Source organism: Lissotriton vulgaris, chromosome 2_1 (genome assembly GCF_964263255.1).
Source record: "Lissotriton vulgaris chromosome 2_1, aLisVul1.2, whole genome shotgun sequence".
NCBI classification, from domain to species: Eukaryota; Metazoa; Chordata; class Amphibia; order Caudata; family Salamandridae; genus Lissotriton; species Lissotriton vulgaris.
The window spans coordinates 1255855459-1255878015 of record NC_141687.1 but is presented as its reverse complement, the minus strand read 5'-3'; the positions used below and the strand labels follow the sequence as shown (position 1 = coordinate 1255878015).

The 22557-nt window shown below is 46.7% G+C and overlaps 1 protein-coding gene across 4 annotated transcripts in view; it reads left to right on the top strand.

The window, feature by feature from the left end:
• Nucleotides 1-3803: 3803 nt before the first annotated feature.
• Nucleotides 3804-22557, top strand: part of IL18 (interleukin 18) — a 220186-nt gene continuing 201432 nt past the window's right edge. For 2 of the 4 annotated variants that reach the window (XR_015308469.1, XM_086956981.1), the window contains exon 1: nt 3933-4088. Coding sequence is in view for 2 of the 4 variants with exons in the window: in XM_086956981.1 (XP_086813107.1) it covers nt 4071-4088 (18 nt within the window). In the remaining 2 variants the exon portion in view is untranslated. Of the gene's footprint in view, nt 4089-22557 lie in introns of all 4 variants that reach the window. The other 2 variants (XR_015308470.1, XM_086956980.1) reach the window with 2 other exon arrangements.

Genomic DNA, 22557 nt, shown 5'->3' with positions numbered 1-22557 from the left:
TATGTGACCAATTTACATCCTGCCTTATTTTTAACGTTACATTGATTCCAGAGAATGAAATAAATCTGATAGGGAATATGAGGTAATTTTAAGACACCCTACACAGATCCCACAAGAAGTGCTCCCTCCCAAGGAGGTCGAGCCCACTCAGTCATACTAGGTGTCTTGAGTGCCCACCCGAATAAGAAGCATGCCACTAATGAATTCTAGTGGGCGAGTGTTGGACTTGGCCCTTTATGCAGGGTCATCCCTGAACCTTTTACCTTCCTTCCGTATTTTGTCTGACCTGTTTTTGTTGCTTTTATGACTCTGGGCACTTTTTCACTGCTGATCAGTGCTAAAGTGCATATGCTCTCCCTATTATAAATTGATGTATGGATTAGTGATACCATGATTGGTTGGTTTAGTTTACTTGTCAGTACAGTGCACTGAGTATGCCATGGGCTTGTAAACCAAATGCTACTGGTGGACTTGCAGCACTGGCTGTGCCACCCACAGAAGCAGCCTGTAAAAGTGTGTCTCAGGTTTGCCATTGTAGAGCCTGTGTACAGTCTGGAACTGCCAAGTTGAATAGGCAAGTGCACCGACTTGCCAGTCCCTAAAGCTTCCCTTTCATACATATTAGTCACCCCTAAGGTAGGCCCAATGGCAGTGTGTATTGTAGATAAAAGGTAGGACATTCCCTGATGTGTGTGGCATGTCCTGATAGTAAATTACAGCCATTTTCGCTTTTCACTATTGCAAGGCTACCTGTTCATCATAGGCCAGAATGGGCAGTTTGAGTATAACATCTTATAATCCTAACTGACCCAGGGAACATGGTAGAAATTCGAGTTTAGTATGCCTGTACTTAGAATGTTAAATCCAACTTCAGTAAAAGATGCATTTTATCATTCTGTGTTTGAAAATACCACTTTTAGAAAGTAGGTATTTTCTTGTCTAACCATCCAAGCCTGTCTCTGCTAGGTTGTGTATTCCTTGTCTGGGGTTTGAGTGACAGGGGCTTGGAGATTCCAGGAGACAGAGTTAGTCAGCACAGAGCTGAATAGAGAGATCGGCATGTAGATGTGTGGGAGGAGTTGCACCTGGGACCTGAATAGGGCTGTGCCTTCCCTCCACAAGGCTGGCTCCACCTCCTGTGGTGCGTCTGAAGTCCCTGGCCTACACTGTGAAAGGAAAGCAGGAGTCTTGTCAACAAAGTGCTCCAGGACTGACCAGAACTGGTTTGGACTAGGCAAAGGCCTCTCTGCCTCCAAGTAACAAAGAGATTATGAGTATAAAAGAGGGGACCCAGACCCCAGAACTTTAGATCACTTTTGGGAAACAAGAAGAAACCTTTGCTGAGGAGAGGAACCAGAGAGACGGAGGAGAGACCTAAGCGTGGGGGATTGGCCTGCAGTGGGTGCCTAACTGCCAATCAGAGGAATAAGGACTATGTGCTACTTTCATTCAACTTGTGAAGTATCTCCAAGGGCTTGAGATAGAGCTTGTCTCCTGCTAAAGTCTCAGGGACAACAGACTTCACCCACCAGCTCCCCAAGAGTTCTTTGGAAGTGCCTGCAGTTGTGTAGGGCTTTCTGAGGGACTGCGTGTCGCAAGGAGCTGGAAGCGCGATTCACGTAGAAGCGTTTTTGCTGAACTGCTGCTGTCGCTTCACAATGCGAAAGCGCCTCACATCGCCGGAGAAGAGGATTGACGTCATACCAGACACTGGTGCATCATCGTAACAGCGTGTCGCAGCCGCAGCTACTGTTGTCGCATTGTTGGGAAACCGTGTCACTGCTGTAGCTGTTGCATTGTTGCCGAAGCGCCTTGCATCGCCGGAGAAGAGGATCGCCGTCGCACCTGATACCGCCACATCACCGGGAAATGTGTCGCAGGGCCTGTCATGGCTCCGAATAATCGGTGAGTCACCGCACGGCCGTCGGGCTTGCACGCATTGTGTCGCATCAAGGAGAAGACGCCTATTTTGTTCATTGCACCAGATCTTCATCGCATCACGGCGCTGCTGTTTGCATCACCATGGAAGCACAGTAAGAACCTGATGCATCACCTCCCCACGCCGAGAAGAACCGACGCATCCCCTACGCATCAGTAGGAACCCAACGGATCACCGTTCCTGCGTGTAAGGAACCAACACATCACCTTCCCTGCAACACTTTGGATGCATAACGCTATAAAACAAAAGGTACATTGAACTCAAAAGTGTTGCATTTTACAGCTTAAGAGAACTAAGCTTATTCTACCATTTTTAAAGTACAGTATTGTGGATTTTTGTTGTTTGTGGTCTTGTGTTAAGTCTATATAAAAATACTTCTTTTTATACTACAACTTGTGTGGTGTCCATCTATAGTGTTGTCACTGGGTTACTGTATGTGTTCACAAATGCTTTACACACTGCCTCTGAGCTAAGCCTGTCTGCTCGTGCAAAGTTACCAAGGGGGTGAGCAGGGGTTATTTTAGGAGTGTACTCCTTTACCCTGACTAGAAGCAAGGGTCCCTATTTGGTCAAAGGTACCTACCTCTGCCAACTAGAGACCCCCAAATCTAACAGCGAGGGTCTATAAAAAAAAAAAACCTAGAGCCTCCTGGTCAATACTGGAATTTCTGCGATCCCACTCTTTTTTGAATATTTTTAAAACATGGAGGGGCCTGGCCCCTCTAGGCCAGCCTGCTCTGATAGCTAGATATAAATTGCATTGCTATTAAAGAATTGTTCCCTCTTTCTTGGGCATATTGTCATTACGCTTGCGCTCTAAGACTCCCAGATGTATCTGTGTGCACGAGTAATTACATAAATATTGATTTAAATGGCACTCAGTAATTTATTTCTTCATTGTTTAATAGTGCTACGCATCCAAGTGTAGGGTGTCAGGGCACTGTTTATCACACTCGGGCAGTATATCAATGTATGGGAAATGTTACATTAAAAAATGACGGTAATAAGTTGTAGGAGTCACATATCTTCCATATTAATCATTACATATTGAGTGAATAGGGTGGAGAAACAAAGTCGGGATTTAATACGTAAAACCGTAGTTGAGGTTGTCTGTACTAAAAAGCCTTTATTGCTACCCAAATTAAACTTTTTGTGGCAAACTTGGAATAATAACAGGGTGAGAAAGAAAAACAATCAGGACCCAAGCCCCTGACTTGCAGTTCCCATGCAGCTCCTTGATGACGATTAAACACTGTGTGATATTAAAAGGATTGCAACTTATGAACTGGAAATAACAAAAGGATTTCTGAGTTAAAAGCTGTAACCCACTTGCATAAAATACAAATCTGTGATATGCCTCACGGTGGTGCACCATTTGCTTTGCAACCGGCACATCAACCATATATGCTACTTTGAATCAAACTGTGACTAGACAAAACACATATCTCTACAGTAAATGCATCAACCTCCAGAGTTATCCTACCACTATTATTATTCACTGCAGTTTGCTAGGTACACAAAGATCGCTGCAGCTGCTAACCAGTAAGATATTTTATAATGCAGCTTGTTTGTGACCAATCCTTTAAGCATAACAGATTTATTGTCACGTTTGTCTTCGTTGCCGATCTCTTTGCCGATCTCTTTGTGGGATGGACAGATAGACTTATAGATGGATAGATGGATAGATAGATGGATAGATGGACTGTCAGAGCCTGTTTTTGGTGGCCCCTGCCCTCCTGACTCCACCCCATTTCCTCTGCCACACACTGACCTCACAAATGTATGGGCTTCCAGAATAAATTGATTCAGTCAGTTCCAGCACTAAAGTAACATATGTAGCGTGTGCAGCGCCTCAACGACGCTTATGAAGGGTGGAGCTTTAGTAGAAGGTCAGGAAGGTTTCCAGCAGGGGGAGGGAATGAATCACACCTGTTGCCAGGCGGGAGTGGGCGAAGTTGCAGCGATTCTTACTGGCTACTTCCTCCTCCGCCCATACCTTTGCGACTTTGCCGAAGATTCCTGACGGGCGCCAAAAACAAGGAACTGCACCTGCACCATACTAGCGAGAGGGAGGAGCATCGCTTCGAGGGGGTCTGCGTTGTGCTTCAAGCCGCTTCAGAATCTGCGGACCATGTGCGCCAGAGCAGAGGTTCGTCCCTTTGTCTTTTTAAGCATTCGTTCGTTTTGTTTGTTGTTTGTTGTTTGAGTAGTCAGTGCGCAGGGCAAAAAAAGGGGATGATTTATAACACAGGTCGTAGCTTGGGTCTCGTAGGGGAATGTTTGCTTTCGGGGCTCCCTGGTGGCTCCATGACGTCACGAGTCGCACCATGAGAAGGCTTGTAAAGCCTGGTCGCTTGGACATGCACATTTCTTAAGTGGATGTGGACTGAGCTGTGCTGGGGGATTATGACTTCAGTGGCAGTCTTACAAAGTGTTTCGGAAGTATACGAAATGTATGAGAATGTGATTCTAGACAACAAAACAAGCTGCATATTATTCTACTTGAACTCCTAATGTTCAGATTAGTTACCAGCATTCTTTATCAATCCAATTCTCCGTATTTGTCCCAGTATTTACGTCTTGAATTCTGGTTGATACAATGGGGTATAGTAGTGTGTATTTATAGTTATATGAGGGCCCAGCCTAAGACTGAAAGCACTGTTTGTTTATATGCATGTCATATTGTGTATGATGCAATTTTAAAATAATAAGAGGCTGCAACAAAGTGTACAGATTAAGCTCTCATTCAGAATTAGTTGGAATTGTCCAACCCCTGCCTAATCCTCTCATTGCGCAAGGATTGAAATATAAAGTGCCTTACATTTCAAACCATTGCTTACATTTCAGCATAACAAACGTGCCAGCGTTTAACAGGAGAAAAATATAATGATATTTATTGTACCATGCAGATATTTGTGTGATTTAAAAAAAACTGTATGCGTTCCACAAAAACGAATAATGGCAGGATGTGTAAGGAGAACTGGACTAATGAAGAATACCAGTAAATATTCCCATTACTTGCATCTTGAGTGGATATGTGTAGTCACTCCCCTTTGTCATTACTTTTCAAGCTACTTTCCCTTACTACATCCTGGTAGGCTCTACCTTAAAGCCCTTCACCTCCTCCAGGGCTTCCTGTTCTTGACTAAGACCAAGATATCGCTGATGAAGAATCCCGAGGAGGGAGGGAGGGAGGGTCATGAGTTCAGGGGTGAGTAAGGGGAATCGGAGTAAAGAAATTACCGTTAAGTAATCTAACCATCAACTCTCAATCTCCTTCCTCGACCCATTCCTTATATCTTGGGGTCTACCAAAGCTAAAGAATCTTTATCAGCTTTAAATATTTAGACCAGAAGACTTGATATTGAGGTAGACATGAATTAATCGTCATTGATATCACCCCCCACATGCTGTGCTGACACATCTTTGAATAATATTACACATTGAGCAAATACAAATAACAAGTAACATTCTTAACATGGAACCCAAAGCTATTTGTGAACCAAATGCCAATTCAGAATTCTGGGCCAGTTGTAATCAATATTGTCTAATGAATGTAGAAGTAGAAGCCCAAGTGGCTGCCTTGCACCTTTTATCTTCAATTGAGACACTTGCCCATTCTGCCCAAAAGGCAGCCATACCCCTAGTGGACTTAGCCTTAATGGAACCAGGGGTCTCCTGGTTAGTCTTGATAGGTCAATGATATTACTGCCTTAACCCACCTAGCTGATGTGAAGACAGTTGCTCGCCTTTCTTCATAGGTCTGAAGTTGACAAAAAGGAAACCTGTGACACAATATTTAGTGTTCTGTTCAGATAGATGCTCATTGCCCTAAATTAATCCAATAGATGTATCAAAGGATCTACTCTCTCACTTGCAGTTGTGAGAACAGGGAGAATAATTTCCTGACCTCTGGGAAACTTGGAATTTACCTTCGGTAAAAAAAGGAAGCAAACTATTTTCTCAAAAAGCTTTGTTTGGATGTCTACAAACAAGAGCCCCTGGCTCACCTAAGCATCTATCCATGGTGAAAGTCACTAAGAAAAAAGTCTTGTATTTAAGGAATTTATTTGACATTTTCTCTAATGGCTAAAATGGATCCTTACCTCTTAACCTCTGAGGGGATAGTCTTAACCAGGCCAGAGTCCCTGGAGGAAAAGGAGGAAATGCCAGAGGAGAAGGGGATAGTGGAAAAATATATTCTGGTCCCATGGATAGGCACCCCAGTAAAGAAGACCATGGTCTCCATGTTCAAATAGGAAGAAAGTACACCGTCTGCTTATGTTACGTTATGTTATATTGATTTATATAGTGTACTAATCATCCAAGAGGGTATCCAGGCGCTTGGTCAGGTGTGTAGGTTTGTGCTCCCCAAGGTTCTTATACGGCGAGGCAGGACTACAGCTTCTTGCGGAACTCAAAAAGTGAGGAGAAGGCTCTGATGTGCCGAGGAAGGTCATTCCATATCTTGGTTGAGATGTAGGAGAATGCTCAACCTCCAGTTGTGTTTATGCAAATGCAGGGAATGTGTGAGAGTGAGGAAGAGCATAGGTGTCTGGTGGGTTGGTGAAAGTGTATGCAGCCGTTCAGGTATTCTGGTCCTGTATGGTGTAGGGCTTTGTATGTGTGCGTGAGAAGTTTGAATTGGCTGCCCTCATGAATGAGGAGCCAGTGAAGTTTCCCAAGGTGCTGTGTGATGTGGGTACGGTGTGCAAGGTCAAGTATGGGTTTTTCAGTGGTGTTCTGGATGGTCTGTTTGGAGATTCTGACATTGAGTGTTGCCATAGTCCAGCCTACTGGTGTTGAGTGCTTGCATGATGGTCCGTCTGGGGTTTGGAGGCAACCATTTGAAGATTTTTTGCTGCATGCGTCTGGATGTGGAAGCAGGAGGTGCACTCTGCGATAACTTGGGCTGTCCTGTTGAGCTTGTTATCTAGGATGATCCTTAGATTCTTCTGTGGGTGTTCTTCCTAGCCCTGACCGTCACCAGTTGGAGTCCCATGGGGAGTTCTTGTTGCTGAAGACCTGTACTTATGTCTTGTCGGAGTAGATCTGTAGGCAGCAGATTCACATCCAGTCTGGTACCATGGTCATGCAGTTTGTGAAATTGGTTCTGGTAGTGGTTGTTTTGTTCTATAAGGAGAGGATGATTTGGGTCTCATCGGATTTTCAAGATGATGGTGATGTCTTGAGATCGATGATGTTGGTGAGCGGTTTCATGTGTATGTTGAAAAGGGTGGGGCTAAGGGACGATCCCTGTGGGACTCCTCATATCACTTTCTTGGTCTCTGATGTGAAGGGTGGCAGCCTGACTATTTGGGTTCTTCCTGTGAGAAAGGAACAGATCCATTTGAGAGCAGATCCTTGTACGGTAATCTTATGGGGTCTTCTGATCAGGGTGTTATGGGAGACAGTGTTGAGGCTGTAGAGAGGTCGAGCAGAATAAAGGCGAGGTTTCTTCTCAGTCCAGGATGAGTTGAATGCCATTGGTGGCCACGATGAGTGCTGTTTTGGTCCTGTTCTTTCTGAATCCTGATTGAGTGTTGTCTGGAAGATGGTGAAGTTCAGGGTGGGTTGTGAGTTGCTTGCTGATGGCCTTATCAATTTCTTTGGCTGAATAGCGAAGCAGGGAGGTGGGTCGAAAGGTGCTCAGTTGATTCAGGTCTGCTGTGGCCTTATTGAAGTGGGTATTGATTTCTGCAAGTTTCCATTTATCCAGTAAAGTGAAGGCATGATGAAGGTGTTGAAGATGTGGGTCAGGCTGGTGAGGGTTGTCCATTCGGTCACATTGCTGTCTTAGTTGGTGGTGGGTAGCTTAGCATAAAGTACTTTGGGGTTAGATTGGTGTGTGAAGTTGCTGTAGATGTTTAACTTTTTCCACACCAAAATGTAAATAGGTTGTCACAGGGATGTTGAGTGGCAGCGATGTTGGAGGCAGTGTCTGAGGGCGAGGTGAAATCCTTAACGATCGAGAAGATCTTCTTGCAGCTGTTGGAGTTTCCTTTGATACAGGCCTGCTTAAATGCTACCAGCCACCATGCCACCGGATCAGAAAATGATGGTTGTCAGCCTAGAAAAGCACTATTATACCTATCTACAGTTCCTCCCTACAAAAATTGCCCAATTACGTGTACAGTCGTCAGGACTGTGCCATTAACCCAAAATAACCTGAAGGACAGATCTCCTCTAGTCGCCGTCCACCAAACCCCTATGAGGAACATGTGCTCTCTATTTTCTACAGAAGTTTGTAAGAGATTTAGGGCCCTATTAATAAATGCTGGTAATAGGCACGTTATTCTCTCCACCCAAGTTACTGATACAGAATATTCAGTGATTTAAGGGGGCAGGGCGTTACCTCACATCGTAAGTGAGACATTGAGGGTCTTCTCACACACAAGAGATTAGCAGTTACAACACATTATCAGGGAACGCATAATTAAGTCTTTAGTAGCTAAATTGGCCAATTCGGATACTGGAACGCTGCTTGCTATCACAGATTCACAACCTGAACACATGTTATGTATCTATTGTTGCCCCAGTTACAACTTCTGTGAAAATAAGATTGGGAAGGATGAAGAAGAATGGCAATAAATAAATGCATATGAACATTTACATTGTAGCATAGGGCTGCTTGTTATTGAAGGTGGAAAAGCGAATAAATTAACCGGGAGAGCCAAGCCCCGTCTAAAAGTTAAACATATGCTCTCTCTAGACGGTTCAGATTTCCCCATGTTTGCTGTTGACATTTGAGTTCACCAACACTTGAATATAAATCTCAGCGAAGCAGACTCAGCCTTTCATCGTTCCAAGCCATTACATTGGTTAATAGTATCATCAGATATGTACAATACCTCCAGGCGTCAAAACAGCTTACCTTCTCCTGTATAAAAAGTATTATCCCTGAATAGTATAGATAGGAAAATCATGAAATTTGTCGACTGCCCGTGCCTCACTCACAGTCCTTTGCTCGACCCTGATAGTCCTGTGTTGGTGCAGGGATATCCTTCCATGGCCCTGAATTATAGTTTTGCAGACTGGGTGCTCATCACAAAAAATCTGTCACGTTTGTTACGGAGTAACCCTCCCGCCGAAATCTAAATCAGGCCCATGTCTCCGTGGTGCAGTCTAATAAATGTAGACCGTATCAGACTGAGAAATACACTGTTCACTAGGCGCAGCCCGAACCGTTTATCATGTCAAGATAGTAGATAGTGCCCTATACGAGGCTGAGTTGTGGGGATTCTCAAGGCTGACTATGCTGGCAGCCTCTGAAAAGAATTTTTTAAGATCCTTGCTGAGCTTGCCTGAGAGTACTCCCTTTCTCCCCTTGCTATGGGATACAGGTACAAAATCTATCACGTACAGGCCAAATTAAGACCTGTCTTATATTGGCGGAGATTGAAGTATACCCTGGCCCTTGGAAAGTATCACAGTGATTTTAAGTAAATAGTAGATCTAGATAAGCACAGGAAAATAAAGTGGCTATTTAATATCAAGGAAACCTTGTCACAACTAGGTCTTGATGAACACTGGAAAAGCTGGGCGCATCAGAAATGCCTACCTAGGGACTATATCAGGGATGCATTTTGGGCTTATAATTGAAGGCTGGAAGTGTGCAATAAGAATCAAGGAACTCTTACCTCAGATTTTTTTCGATTTTAAAAACTACTATAGTTTTTAAAATCGAAAAAAATCTGAGGTTCGAGCATTTCCTCAGTTCTATTATGATCCCATCTGCCAGACAGCTATCCATTAAGATCCTCCATGGCACTCTCCTTGTTAATTGTTTCTGTTCAAAATGGAAATCTGGTTCTGATTTGAGTATTGTATGCCCAGTTTGCTTAGAAGCAGATAAAACCGAATCACATCTCTTAATCTTTTGCCCAGGATATGAGCTTCCAAGTCAGGCATGGATTTTACCCATTTGTAGGCAGCTTGGAATCAGACTGTGCTATGTGGTGCTCAGATTGTTTCACGGCGAAACAAAAGAATCGATTGTCCGTGGCGTAGCCAAATGTTTGCACTGGAGTTGGACCATAAGAGCCAAAATACTTGCCTAATTTTATTGGGCCACCCTTTCCTTTATCCCTTTTGGTAGTGGTAGGTTACTTAGATATGTAATGGGTGGTTATTTGTGTACATTCAGATATTTCTCTCGGTTAATAGGTAAACCGAAACTGTGATATTTTTATCTTTAGTGTACATCGATGGAGCATAAACCTATGCATTTTAGTTGTCTTGAATCACTTTTATGACTCATTTATCCTATTTTATTCTATTTTGTATAAGCTGTGCCTTAGGACAAAGGAGGATTTCCATTAATCCTGTAGGCCCTAAATACAGACGTATCGCTTTTCCAATCAACTTCTAAGATATATGTATACACAATGATGGCTGCTAAGGGTTTGTTTTAAGATTGTCAATTTTATGTAGATGGTAGTTTTTTTTTTACTTGTCTAATTATAGTTTTCTTTTAATGTATTTGCTATTTTGCACATTGAACAAATGCTTTTGCGAACTCATCTGCGAATTTTATGTATTTTGTTTGCTAGTTTTGTCAATCCTCGATGTGAAAACCACTCATTCGTTAAGCATTGTTTGGTCTTAATGTTTTATCTGATTTTGTAATTTGTTTTTCGTTGTAAACTGTTTTGTGCACTTTTATTGATATTTTAACCAAATAAAGTCATACATACTATTACTTAGGAGAGACATTCTTGTTCTTATAATCATACACACACCTGTCTTCTGTGCCTAAGGTTTGACTCTGTCATGTGCTTCACTTAACAACTTTCATGACCAGCGGAGCCAGTTTGGGGACGATGGGGTGAATTGTGCTCTTGTTCTTTAGTTATGAAAAGTTATTGAGACAAACCAAGTTTGCAAAGAACTTGAGTACATTAATTTAACTTTGTTCCTCAACAGATACCTATTGAGAGTTGTCCTTTAAATCAACATTATATTTTATAATTCCACTATCGTTGTAACCCTCACCTCCAATTCTTTCCTCTAAAACGTTGGTACTCGCAAACATTATCCCGAGTCCAAAAAGATTGGCATGTGGTGTGACCAAGGACCACGTTGATGTTAGCAAGGTGGAGGTTTTGGGGGAAGGTGTAACATGTTCATAATGTGAAAAGTGACGTGTGAAGTTATTTTGAGGGTTTCATTTCATACTGCCTTCTACATCAAGCTCCCTGTCACTAGAAGAGCTATACATTTGACAATACTATATTATGCTGTATCTGAGTGACTATCCCTCTACTGCACCCTAGAGTAAGCCTTCTCTGCTTGAGATAGCCAACTTTGGGGAGCAAGTGTGCATAGGAAGTAACTTGATAATGGAAATGGAATGAAATAGAAACTTAGGCATCACAGCCTTCTGATGCCTTTAGCAGTGGCAGCTCCTCCGTAATGGTGGAGGAGCGTCGTTCCACTGCCTGGCGCAGAGCCAGCAAGCGAAAAATAAAACGATGCTGTAGCATCATTTTATTTTTGTTTGCAGGCTCTGAGCCAGATTGTGCATGGAGTGGGGCATGGGAGGGGGAAGGAGGAGTGCTTGTGCACTCCCTAAATACACTTATATGTTTGGTCGGCCATCTCAGGCGGACCAAAACTCACATGCGCATTTAGCAGCCAGGCTGGAGAAACCCCACAGACTCCATGACCTGAGCAGAGCATCTTTCCTGCCCATTTAGGCCAATTCCTGTGCTGCTCTGCAGCACAGGGATTGTATGGGAGTCTGTCCCAGGGGCTACTGGAATCAGGAAGAGGCCAGCAAGAGTTACGCGACCCGACGCGGGAGTCGGCCGGCAGTGGCAGGTAATTTTTTTAATTATTATTAAAATGTTCCCCGCCCGCTCCACCTACCCACCACCTAAGCACCCTTTGTTAGTGGCGACCGCCACTGGCCTTTAGTCTTATCTGTACTTGTAAGTCGTCATTAGAAAACGTGCTATAAGAATCCTGAACGAAGACCCCCAACAAAGTATGTAATTCACTGAGGTGGACAGACACAAACATCCAACCTCCATCAAGTTTTTAGCCACAGCAGTAGGATAATTGATGTTTAGTCCTGCCTTTACCACTTTGCCAAAATATACTGGCTGTGAACTTGGTATATAACGTCTGGACAGGCTCCACAGCACCGTGACATTTCTCTGGTGAGAGTAGAAATAATAAAATTAAAAAAGTAGCTCTGATCTGATTCACATGGATATTCTTCGATGCATGACATTCTGACTACTTACCTTGTTTCTTTAATATGCCAGACAGATTTGATACCTTCCTTTGATCAGTGATGGCATCCTTTTGCACCAGTATTATTATATTTTTCCTTGTGCGCTTTTCAGAAGAGAGATAACCCTCCAAAAGGGGACCTCAAAGGGAAGAAATATGTTGGCCCAATGATATAGTCAGCAATGAGTTTCCTCTCTGCTTCACATTATTCTTGTCCGCCAGGGACAGATTTAAAAACAAAGTTGGACGGTCTCACCCAGCGACAGTTTCAATATTCACCACACCATATTTTTTTGTAGTCTGCTTATCTTACCCACACCTTAGACTCTCATAGGGCATTTGAACATCCACAAGCTCTTCCTATTTAAAGAGTTGTAGCCCACACAAAAACAAGCCCTTGTGTTGTGAGGAGGAACCCTATGATGAAGCATGCCACCTCTGGGTTGGTGAAGGTTCTCGTCCAATAAAAAAAAAAAGCTTTTTGTTTTGGTAGAAACATTGTTTTGCGGTGAGGTTTTCTACATCCTACACAGTTTTTTGCTATTTGGCCTGGGTACATTGTTGTATTTGCATCTCTGTGTTTCATCATCAGTACCACTCAAACCCCAGTTCTATAATGTGTTAGATGGAAACTATAGAACCAGAGGCATGTTTATATTAATTTTGGCCTCCTCTTGTGAGAAATTGTGCACTGTTGGGTAATCAGTTTTTTAACATATTTTTCTTGTGCTTTTTAACAGAGATAGGAAGAACCTAAATCACACTAAACACTGGTAGTAGGTTTGTGATAAGAGAACAGGCTTGTAATCAGACAATAATTTGATGTTACCACTCGGGGAGAGAAATCACCAGCAACCCTGTGACACCCTTAGGCCAGGCACCACATCAGCAACCCTGTGATAAACTGGACCTTAAATCCCTTCGCTATAACCTCCACCTGGACCAGCTGAACAGTTCCTACATGGTAGGCAAGGCACAACCCTACCTGAATGAGGCCCTGACACCACAAGCCAGAACTAAAATCCTCTCTATGAGACTGTGTACTCTAGGAATCACTGAATTTAACCCCACTTAGGCTCGTAATGGGGAAAATACAAGCTGCAGACTGTGCACCTACACAAGAGAATCCTGGCTTCACCTTTTATGCTGCTGCCCCTCCCTTACGAATGAACGCCGTCGACTTCTCCGCCCAGTCTGCATCATCAAGGGAATCGAGACTTGCCGCGAAGCATCAGCCTTGCGCTTTTCTAGAATAACCATGATGACCTTGGCGAGTCTTGAGAAATTCATTCATCTGATTAAAATGGCTTTAAAGGCAGCAAACAATCGCAAACAAACCAGTGCCACCAGCGTGGTACAATAAGGGGATCAAGGCAGCCTCCCCTCAAATGAACCATGATTCTATCTATCCGCCCTAAAGAAATCGCACCACATCAATGGCTTGAAACGGAAGGGACAAGGAGAACTATTCACAGACTGCTGCAGGAGAAAACCACCAAGGCCTACGAAGCTGTCTAAGAAACTTGGTGCAAGGACTTATAATAAAGACCCGGGGCTGACAGTCCGAGTGGGTGCAGCGGAGGGGGGATATATCACTTAAACAAAAAACGTTTTAACCAGCAGTCTTTATAGTTTTATTGTGATCATTGTTTTACTCACCAGTTTTATTCTTTCTTACTGTAATGATTTTAATTAATTGAACAGTTAATAAATTCATTCATGTGAAGCGTTTAGGCCAGGCACCACATCAGCAACCGAACAGAGAAGTTCTAAAGTAAACAAAGGAACTGCCTCATGACATCTTCGACTGGAGTATGAAGCTGCACGCAGGGCCTGACTGGGAACTGAAAGCCGCTCTGGCAAATTTAGCCAGACCAGCCCACATCTGGGGCGTAGCAAGTGCAGCGAGTGAGCCCAACCGCTACTAGGGGAGTTTGGGGTGGTTCTCCCCCCAAGAAAAAGACAGACCACAATGGTGAACTCTGCAGCACATTTTTCATTACATATTCAATTGTATCAACTTTGAAAGCACAGTAAATGGTAGATGATGACCTTAAATTGCACCAGGTTACCCACCCAGTCATATGTTCCCATAGACATTCTTTCAGAGAGCACCAAAAATAGTCTCACTTTTACTTTGTTCTCTCTGATTCAATACTGGTGTCTATGTGCTCTTGAAAACAAACCCAATATCTGCGTTGCTGTGTTCAGCCTCGTGGGATCGAGGTGGCACTGGATCTTCAAGGCTTCCTGTCAGAGGATCACTAGCGCTCAGTAAGACACCTTCACCTTTACCCTCTCGGACAGTTCTCCCTCAACCTTCTTTAAAGTGCCTCCTTCCAGCCATCCCCCCCTTACACTGATTCCTCTAGCACAACTCTCTCACAGAGCCCTTCAGTGCGCCTTTTTAGGTTTCGACCTGGCGAGGGGCAGTGATCCTCCCAGATTGAAAACTTTTGTTTTTAGTAGGGATGTTCGGACCGCCTCTGTTTCCAATTGAGTAGGGATGTTCGGACCGCCTCTGTTTCCAATTGGTTAGCTCCATAAATGGAGGCTAGCCATTGGGAGACAGAGGCTGTCCATCACGCTTTCTCGGGGAAAACGCGATTCGGGGGCGTTTCTCTGGCTTTTTTTAAGCCCCGCCCCTTTGTCCCGGGCCGCGCTGTGATTGGCTGCCGGCCCGGGACACCCCCGTGACGTCATTCCCCGGGCCGCGCTGTGATTGGCTGGCCGACCCGGGACCTGACTTGTTTTGGGTTGTTTTTGGATCTGTTTTATGGTCTGGTAGTGGGATTTTTACTGTTCATTTCTATGTTCCCAATAGATTAGCACAGATACTGCCTACAGTAAGTACAATGCATGCAGTCACCCATACATTCAAAAGTACCAATACAGAGTATATATGTCAAAATCAAAGCGGTCCCCATGCATGTGTAAATGTAGGACACTTTTTAGCTGTGTGATTCATTACCGAGTGCCTCTCTTATTCTTTGTGCCCGGTTTTCTGTCCAAGTCCGACCCTGAGCGCCTACGTTTTGAGGGACTTCCCTCCCTTCCCTCTATCTCCGTGGCCCTGAAGCTGCTAGGTCTGCGAAGGGAAGTTCAGTCAGGCAGCAACAGTGAGCTCCGGCGAAGAGCTGCCATTGGCGCAGACACGAGCCGCTCCACCAATCACAGGGCCCGCTATCCACTCCCTGTTGCAGGCCTCCAGCCCTCCAATGTCACTCCCAGCTCCGGGCCTTGTTCCTGCTTCCTTCTGCATCACCGAATATTCGCACTCTTTAGTCCCATTCACCTCCCTCCTCACCCTCGCCCCACGACCCGGCTCTCCGGTCCTCTAGCCTCACCCTCACTCCTCCTTCACAACCCTAATGTTCCTCCACAGTCCTTCTTCCTCAGACCCGGCCTTCTCTACTCATCCTCCTTTCCCAAGCCTATGGCCTGCCTCAGCTCAGATAGCGCCCTGGGCTGCACCAGAACTTCGCCCTTGCTACCGATTTTGCGTAAAATAAGGCAACAAGGGGTCCGTTTTGTTTTCAACAGCGTGTCATTGGCTGATTACATCAGAGCCACGAGGGGCCACTGAACACACACATCTCCGCCACCACCCTCACTCCCTCCCCACCCCTAAATTGTACACAGATCTGCTGCTTCACGGTAGAGCCAAGATGTTGGTGAGGGGCCGGTTGGGGGATGTGGGCAGGGGGTGCCAGATAGTTGAGGAAGGTTCGTTGAGGGTTAAAATGTGGTGCCTATGGAATATAGAAAAAAACTGATTAAATCTGGCTCTAGGGATTCATCGTAATCTTTCTTTTTAGTCTGCTGACTGCATGCCATTCATAAAGCACCTCGGTGCTCCCCTCTGAAGGTTGGCGCCCTGGGCATGGGCCTAGCTCGCATGTGCTCAAGGCCGGCCCTGCCTGGCCAGTCCCAGACTGGCTTCATCAAGCACTGACTTGTGTCAGAACACACATCCCTGTACCTCCCCCAGCTCACCCGAGTCACTGACAAGGTAGCCCCCCCACCTGTGGGGCTGATTCCGAGTTGTTTGGAGGGGCGGGGCTGTTGATGTGTGGCAGCAGGGGGCTAGATAGCGCTTTCGATATAATTACTGGACCAAGGAAGAGAGGTGTTGCGATGGTGTTTGCAGGGTAGTTGTGCGGACAGTTCTTTTCGCGCCGGCGCCTCTGGAGCTTGGCGCCCTGGGCTTGGGCATAGTTCGCCCATATCAGAAGTCGGCCCTATATGTATCATTACTCTGCACCTGACACTTTTTGCCTCTACCCTCCCTTCTTGCACTTTAAAGCCTCCACCCGGTCTTCGCGCTTTGTCCCAATCTCCTCCCTGCATCATTTATTTGTTCCGCCCAGTTTATCTCCATTTCACAACACCTGCTTCTCTCAACACTGCCCGCGCCCCTCCCTCTCGGCCCAGTGCAGCCGCCCCCTCTCCGGCACGCAACCATACTCCACTCCGCCCAGCACTGGTTCTCCTGCCTTACTCCCCCTCCCTCCTGTAAGCACATGCTCCTCATCCACCCGCACCCTCCTCCTGCACTTGCTACTCCTCCTTTCTCTTCCTCAGGGATTGGCGGGCCTCACTTTTTCTCCCATTTTCACTGACTCTGTACTGCCCCACTTTTATCGTCATTCTCCCACTCCCTCTATAACGCCCCGACACACAATAACACTGGCTCTCCCTCCTCTCTCTCTTACGGCCTCTCCCCAGGGCTCAATCCACTTTTTCAGCACTGCCACCCTTCCCTCTTCATCTTTGTGCCCTCCCCTTTCTATCTCCTCCACCTCGGCTGTCCCCCAGCTGCCCACAGCACTGGCTAGCCTCCTCCTACGGGCACACTTCACCTGCCCTATTCTGTGGCGTGCTTTCCATGCCTCGCCCATCTCCCAGCACGGGCTCTCCCTTTTATCGCGAGCCTTTCCCCCATCACTTCAGCACTAACATGCTCACTTGTAATTTCTTTTCCTCACGTATCACTATTGTTCCTTTTGTGAAGCGCTCTGACACCTTCGGGTAAAGTCCGCGCTATATAAAAACGCATAAAATAAATAAATACCTCCCCGCACCCTTTTCCCTCCACCGTGACTGGTTCCCTCTGCCCCTCACTGCTGGTTCTCCCCCTTAACGCTCCTCGGTACCTCTTCTCCTCCCCGAACGGTCTCTCTATTCTCTGCCCACAACCAGCCGTAACTCTGAACCCGACGCTCTCTCCAGCCTATCTCTCTCACTCCCGGGCACCGATTTCAATCTCCCTTTCCCCTCCACCACTGCCCCCTCCTTGAGCACGGGCTCTGCATCCTCTCCTTTCTCTGATAATGGTATTTTCTCCTCTCAATTTTTTTTAGCACTTACTTTGATTTTTTTTCTCTCGCCCTGTTCTTCGATTACCCCCCCCCCCCCCCCTCCATCCTCCAGCACCGCCCCCCCCCGCCCGTCATCTCATCCAGGAGTAGCTTTCTGGGTTTTTTTTCTCTCCCACATCTCCCAACCCCTCTATTCCCTCTCCTGCCACTCTCTCCAGCACTAGCTCGCGGTCCTTCACCCACTCTTTCCCCTCTGTCACCACATCTCCAGCGCCCCCTCACCCCGACCACCGCATCAGCACTGAGCCTCTCTCCAGCAGTATACTCGGCATTTCCAGCACTGCTCTAGCTTCCCCTTCCTCCTCTTTTGAACAAATTGGCCACGTGCCGACCCCATCACCCCTCCATCACTGTCATTTGTTTTCGTCCAGATCCCAGTACTGGACGATGTCATTGGTGACACGCAGGGTGGGGAGGAGACTGACAAAATACTGCAACTCCGGGCCGAATTATCCGACAGCGCTATTATGTGGCTTTGAAAAGCAAATTATATGGTACATTGTGAATGAAACAAATTATGTGCCACGTTTTTACATTATTGTGTAGTTATTTAGAAACGTGTATACATTGATGCAAAATAGACCTCAATGGTGCTGAAAAGGGCAGGTACAAAATTATATTTAATGGTAATGTTTCTGCCTTGCAGAAATGCATTGGGCATCTGATAATATGGAATGGATGCATGCATCGATAAAAATGAAATATCGTATTTATTAACAGAATCGCACGCTGTGGACTCTACATAAACGAAACCTCAACTCGCAAATATGTAGCTAGGCAGGGCCTGAGACCAAGGCCCGGGACCTAGGCCCAGGGATTGCTGATTGATAGCTGGCAGGCAAACACTGGGGCAGGAAACTCTTGATCAATCCCACAGATAGCTGCAGCAACATTAAATGGTCAGAGGAGATGACACCAATAAAGCACACATGGCCAGAGGGGGTACACACACTCCTAAAAACACCATACATTCACATGCCACATGAGTTAGGAAAACATTGTCAATCAAGATCTAGCACACGTAGAGATCACTCGCTCCGCGTGCCGTAGATCTAGACATGTACACCACTGGCCACACTGTGTCCATGTGAGGTCGAGACCCACCTGTAGTGACCATTGACCATTAATTTACGACTTCAAAGACAGCAACCAACATTCCTCACCATATTTAGTATGCTGGAAACTTGTTATTACCTATTGTATTTTTTATATAAGGACTCAAACAAAATGTAAATTGAGACAGTCCTCAGAGCTAGTGCTTGTAACTGTTCTCCCAGTTGAAAAACTGTACCTGCTTTGCCAAACACCCTTTGTCTTCTGTTTTTTCAAGGACTTCTAACTCAAGCAACATTTTGGTGAGCCACCCTAGGAGGATTGGGATCTCGTACCCGACTACAGTTCAATTTAATTCAATTCAGCATAATTTGATTAGCGCTACTCACCCAGTAGGGTCTCAAGGCGCTGGGGGGAGGGGTTCGTTACTGCTCGAAAAGCCAGGTCTTGAGTTGTTTCCTGAAGGAGAGGTGGTCCTGGGTCAGTCGTAGGTGGGTGGGGAGGGAGTTCCATGTCTTGGCCGCCAGGTAGGAGAAGGATCTTCCCCCAGCGGTGGCTCTGCGAATGTGTGGCACGGCGGCGAGGGCGAGGCTAGCCGATCGTAGCTGGCGGGTGGGTGTGTAGAAAGTGAGGCGGCTGTTGAGGTGCTTCGGGCCCATGTCGTGGAGAGCCTTGTGTGCGTGGGTGAGGAGTCTGAACGTGATCCTCTTGTTGACGGGGAGCCAGTGCAGGTCTCTCAGGTGGGTAGAGATGTGGCTGCGGCGAGGGATGTCCAGGATGAGTCGTGCGGAGGCGTTCTGTATGCGCTGGAGTCTTTTCTGTAGTTTGGAGGTGGTTCCCGCGTAGAGGGTGTTCCCGTAGTCCAGTCGACTGGTGACGAGTGCCTAGGTGACTGTCTTCCTAGTTTCGGTGGGGATCCATCGGAAGGTCTTACGGAGCATGCGCAGGGTGTTGAAGTAGATGATGATACGGCATTGACTTGTCTGGTCATCGAGAGGGAGGAGTCCAGGATGAAGCCCAGGTTTCGTGTGTGGTCCGTTGGCTTGGGGGTGGTGCCCAGGGCAGGGGGCCACCAGGAGTCGTCCCAGGCGGAGGGTGATGATCCCAGGATGAGGACTTCCGTCTTGTCTGAGTTCAGTTTCAGGCGGCTGTTCTTCATCCACTCGGCGACGTCTTTCATCCCTTCGTGTAGGCTGGCTATGGCGGTGGCGGGGTCGTTGGTGAGGGAGAGGATCAGCTGGGTGTCGTCGGCGTAGGAGATGATGTTAAGGTTGTGTTGGCGTGCGATGGCTGCGAGGGGTCTCATGTAGGCGTTGAAGAGGGTGTGGCTGAGTGAGGATCCTTGTGGTACGCCGCAGATGACTTCGGTGGCCTTGGATATGAACGGGGGGAGGCGGACTCTCTGGGTTCTTCCGGCGAGGAACGAGATGAACCACTCCAGTGCCTTCTCTTGGATTCCGATGTTGCTGAGGCGCTGTACTATGGTGCGGTGGCAGATAGTGTTGAATGCTGCAGAGAGGTCCAGGAGGATGAGGGCCGCTGTTTCCCCGTTGTCGAGCAGGGACCTGATGTCGTCGGTGGCTGCGATGAGGGCAGTCTCGGTGCTGTGGTTGGCTCGGATCCCTCGACCCCTCGCAGTCCGGCTTCCGTTTGTCTCGAGAAAGGCGGCGAGCTGTTTGTTGATGGTCTTCTCGATGACTTTGGCAGGAAAAGGGAGGAGCGAGATGGGGCGGAAGTTCTTGAGGTCGGTGGGGTCCGCTGTTGGTTTCTTCAGGAGGGCGGTGAGCTCGTCGTGCTTCCAGCTCTCCGGGAAGGTGGCGGTGTTAAAGGAGAGGTTGATGATGTCCCGGAGTTGGGGTGCAATGATGGAGTCGGCCTTGTTGAAGACGTGGTGGGGGCAGGGGTCGGTTGGTGATCCGGAGTAGATGGTGTTCATCGTGCGGGTGGTGTCTTCGGTGCTGACCGGGGTCCAGTTGCAGAGGGTGGTGGTGGGGGGCGTTGGTTCAGTGGTTAGGTGCGTGGTCTGTGCGCCGAAGCTGTTGTGTATGTCTGCGATCATGCGGTGGAAGAAGGTGGCGAGTGAGTCGCAGAGGTCTTGCGAGGGTGTGATGTCGTTGTTTCCGGCGTTGGGGTTGGAGAACTCTTTGACGATGCTGAAGAGTTCCTTGCTGTTGTGGGTGTTGTTGTTCAGTCGTTCTTCGAGTGTTGTCCTTTTGGTGGTGCGGATCAGCTGGTGGTGTTTGCGGGTGGCGTTCTTGAGGGCAGTCATGTTTTCTGTGGTCTGGTCGTGGCGCCAGGTTTTTTCATGGGTGCAGCAGTTTTTAGGTTTCGCCTGGCGTCCACTGCACAGCAGTGTTCGCGCAGGCGAAATCTTTTGAGTTTCAGTATGGGGCTTTAACCCGCCTCTCTGTTCCATTGGCTAGCTCCATAAATGGAGGCTAGCCATTGGAATAGAGATGCGTCAGTCATTGTCCGAGCAGATTCGTGGGCGTTCCGGCGATTTTTTTCGCTCTCCACCCCTTTAACAACGTCATTGCGGCGGTGGGCGGATGTTTTCTTTTTTCTTTTTTTTCCATCATGTTTTGGTCTTTTTCGAAGTGTCTTTTGCCGGAGTGGGCTGCGAGATTTAAGTTGCCAGGAAGTACTTTGTATTTGCGATCAGGTAAGCAGCATTGTTTTCCGTTTCCGTCTTCGTCTTTGCCTCCGTGTTCTGGTGTTCTGTTGTCTCCTTGTATTGTTGTGCGTTTTCGTGTCTGTCGTCTTTGTTTTCCGTCTTTGCGTGGCTCGTGGCTGTCTTGCTGTCCTGCCTTCCCCCGCACCCCCTCCCGCTGTCCGTGTCTCCGTTCCCACCCCCCCTCCATTGCTTTGCATGTGCTTGTTTTTTCCCTTGTTGGGCTCCCTCTACTTCACTCATCTTTTTCCCTGACTCGGTGTGGAAGGTGATGGGGGTGTAAGGGAACACAAACCGGAAGTCGCTTGGGAAGACTGACCTTCTTCGGGTAAGGCGTCCCTCCTGCACGCATTTTTGGGAAGAAGGGGCAGAAGGAAGAAAGTAGATCCCATGCACGCGCACACTAAAAGCCTCGGTTCGGGGGAGCTTGAGATCCTTATCCTCACACTGGAAGTAAGGGCACCAGGCACTACAGACTTGAGCAGGGCAACAAGAGGGCGACTCTCTGCTCAGCGTGTGGAAAGGACTGTGAATGGGAAATCCTCAACGCGTGCGCACTTAGAAAGGAGTAAGTGTCGGGAAGAGGGCAAGATTTTCTCTTTCCAGTACTTCGTTTGCTGCTTCCTTTCTAAAGTGCCTTGACGCGACCGAGTTTTTATGTTCAGTAGCTGTAAGTGAAAACAGCCCGCTGGCCTTGTTTTTTATTGTCCTTCCTGTAACCTTTTGCACTATTTTGGATCTTTCAGTGTAGGTCTGATGTGCCCTTCTAATGAACGTGCTGGTTAAATAGGAACACTTGGTCTTACTGTTGTTGCTCACGTTCCAGTTTCATGATGTCCGGTTGGTACAGCGCGTATTAAGTGTGTGCACTCCAAACAAGTCGTGCTTGAAGCTGACTACATGGAAGGAAACACCCCGCCCATAGCAATACCTTCGGGTCGAGTGGGCGCTATATAAAACTGCAAAACAAAATATATATATATATATATTTATTTATTTTATTTAGTGTGTTTTGTATAGCACACAGCTACCCCAACGGGGTGTCCCGGTGCTTCTGTGTGTATACAGGATCTCACTCGTGGGGAATTTAGCAGGAGATAAATGTTTTCAGTGCCTTGCGAAAGGGCAACTCCTCCTGAATCAGCCTAATGGAATTAGGGAGTTTTTTTCCATTGAGAGGAGGCACATACCTGGAAGGTTTTTCCCCCAGAACGTACTTTTTTAAATCTGGGGGTACACAGCAAATTTTTTGTGCTGGATCGGAGGTGTCTAGC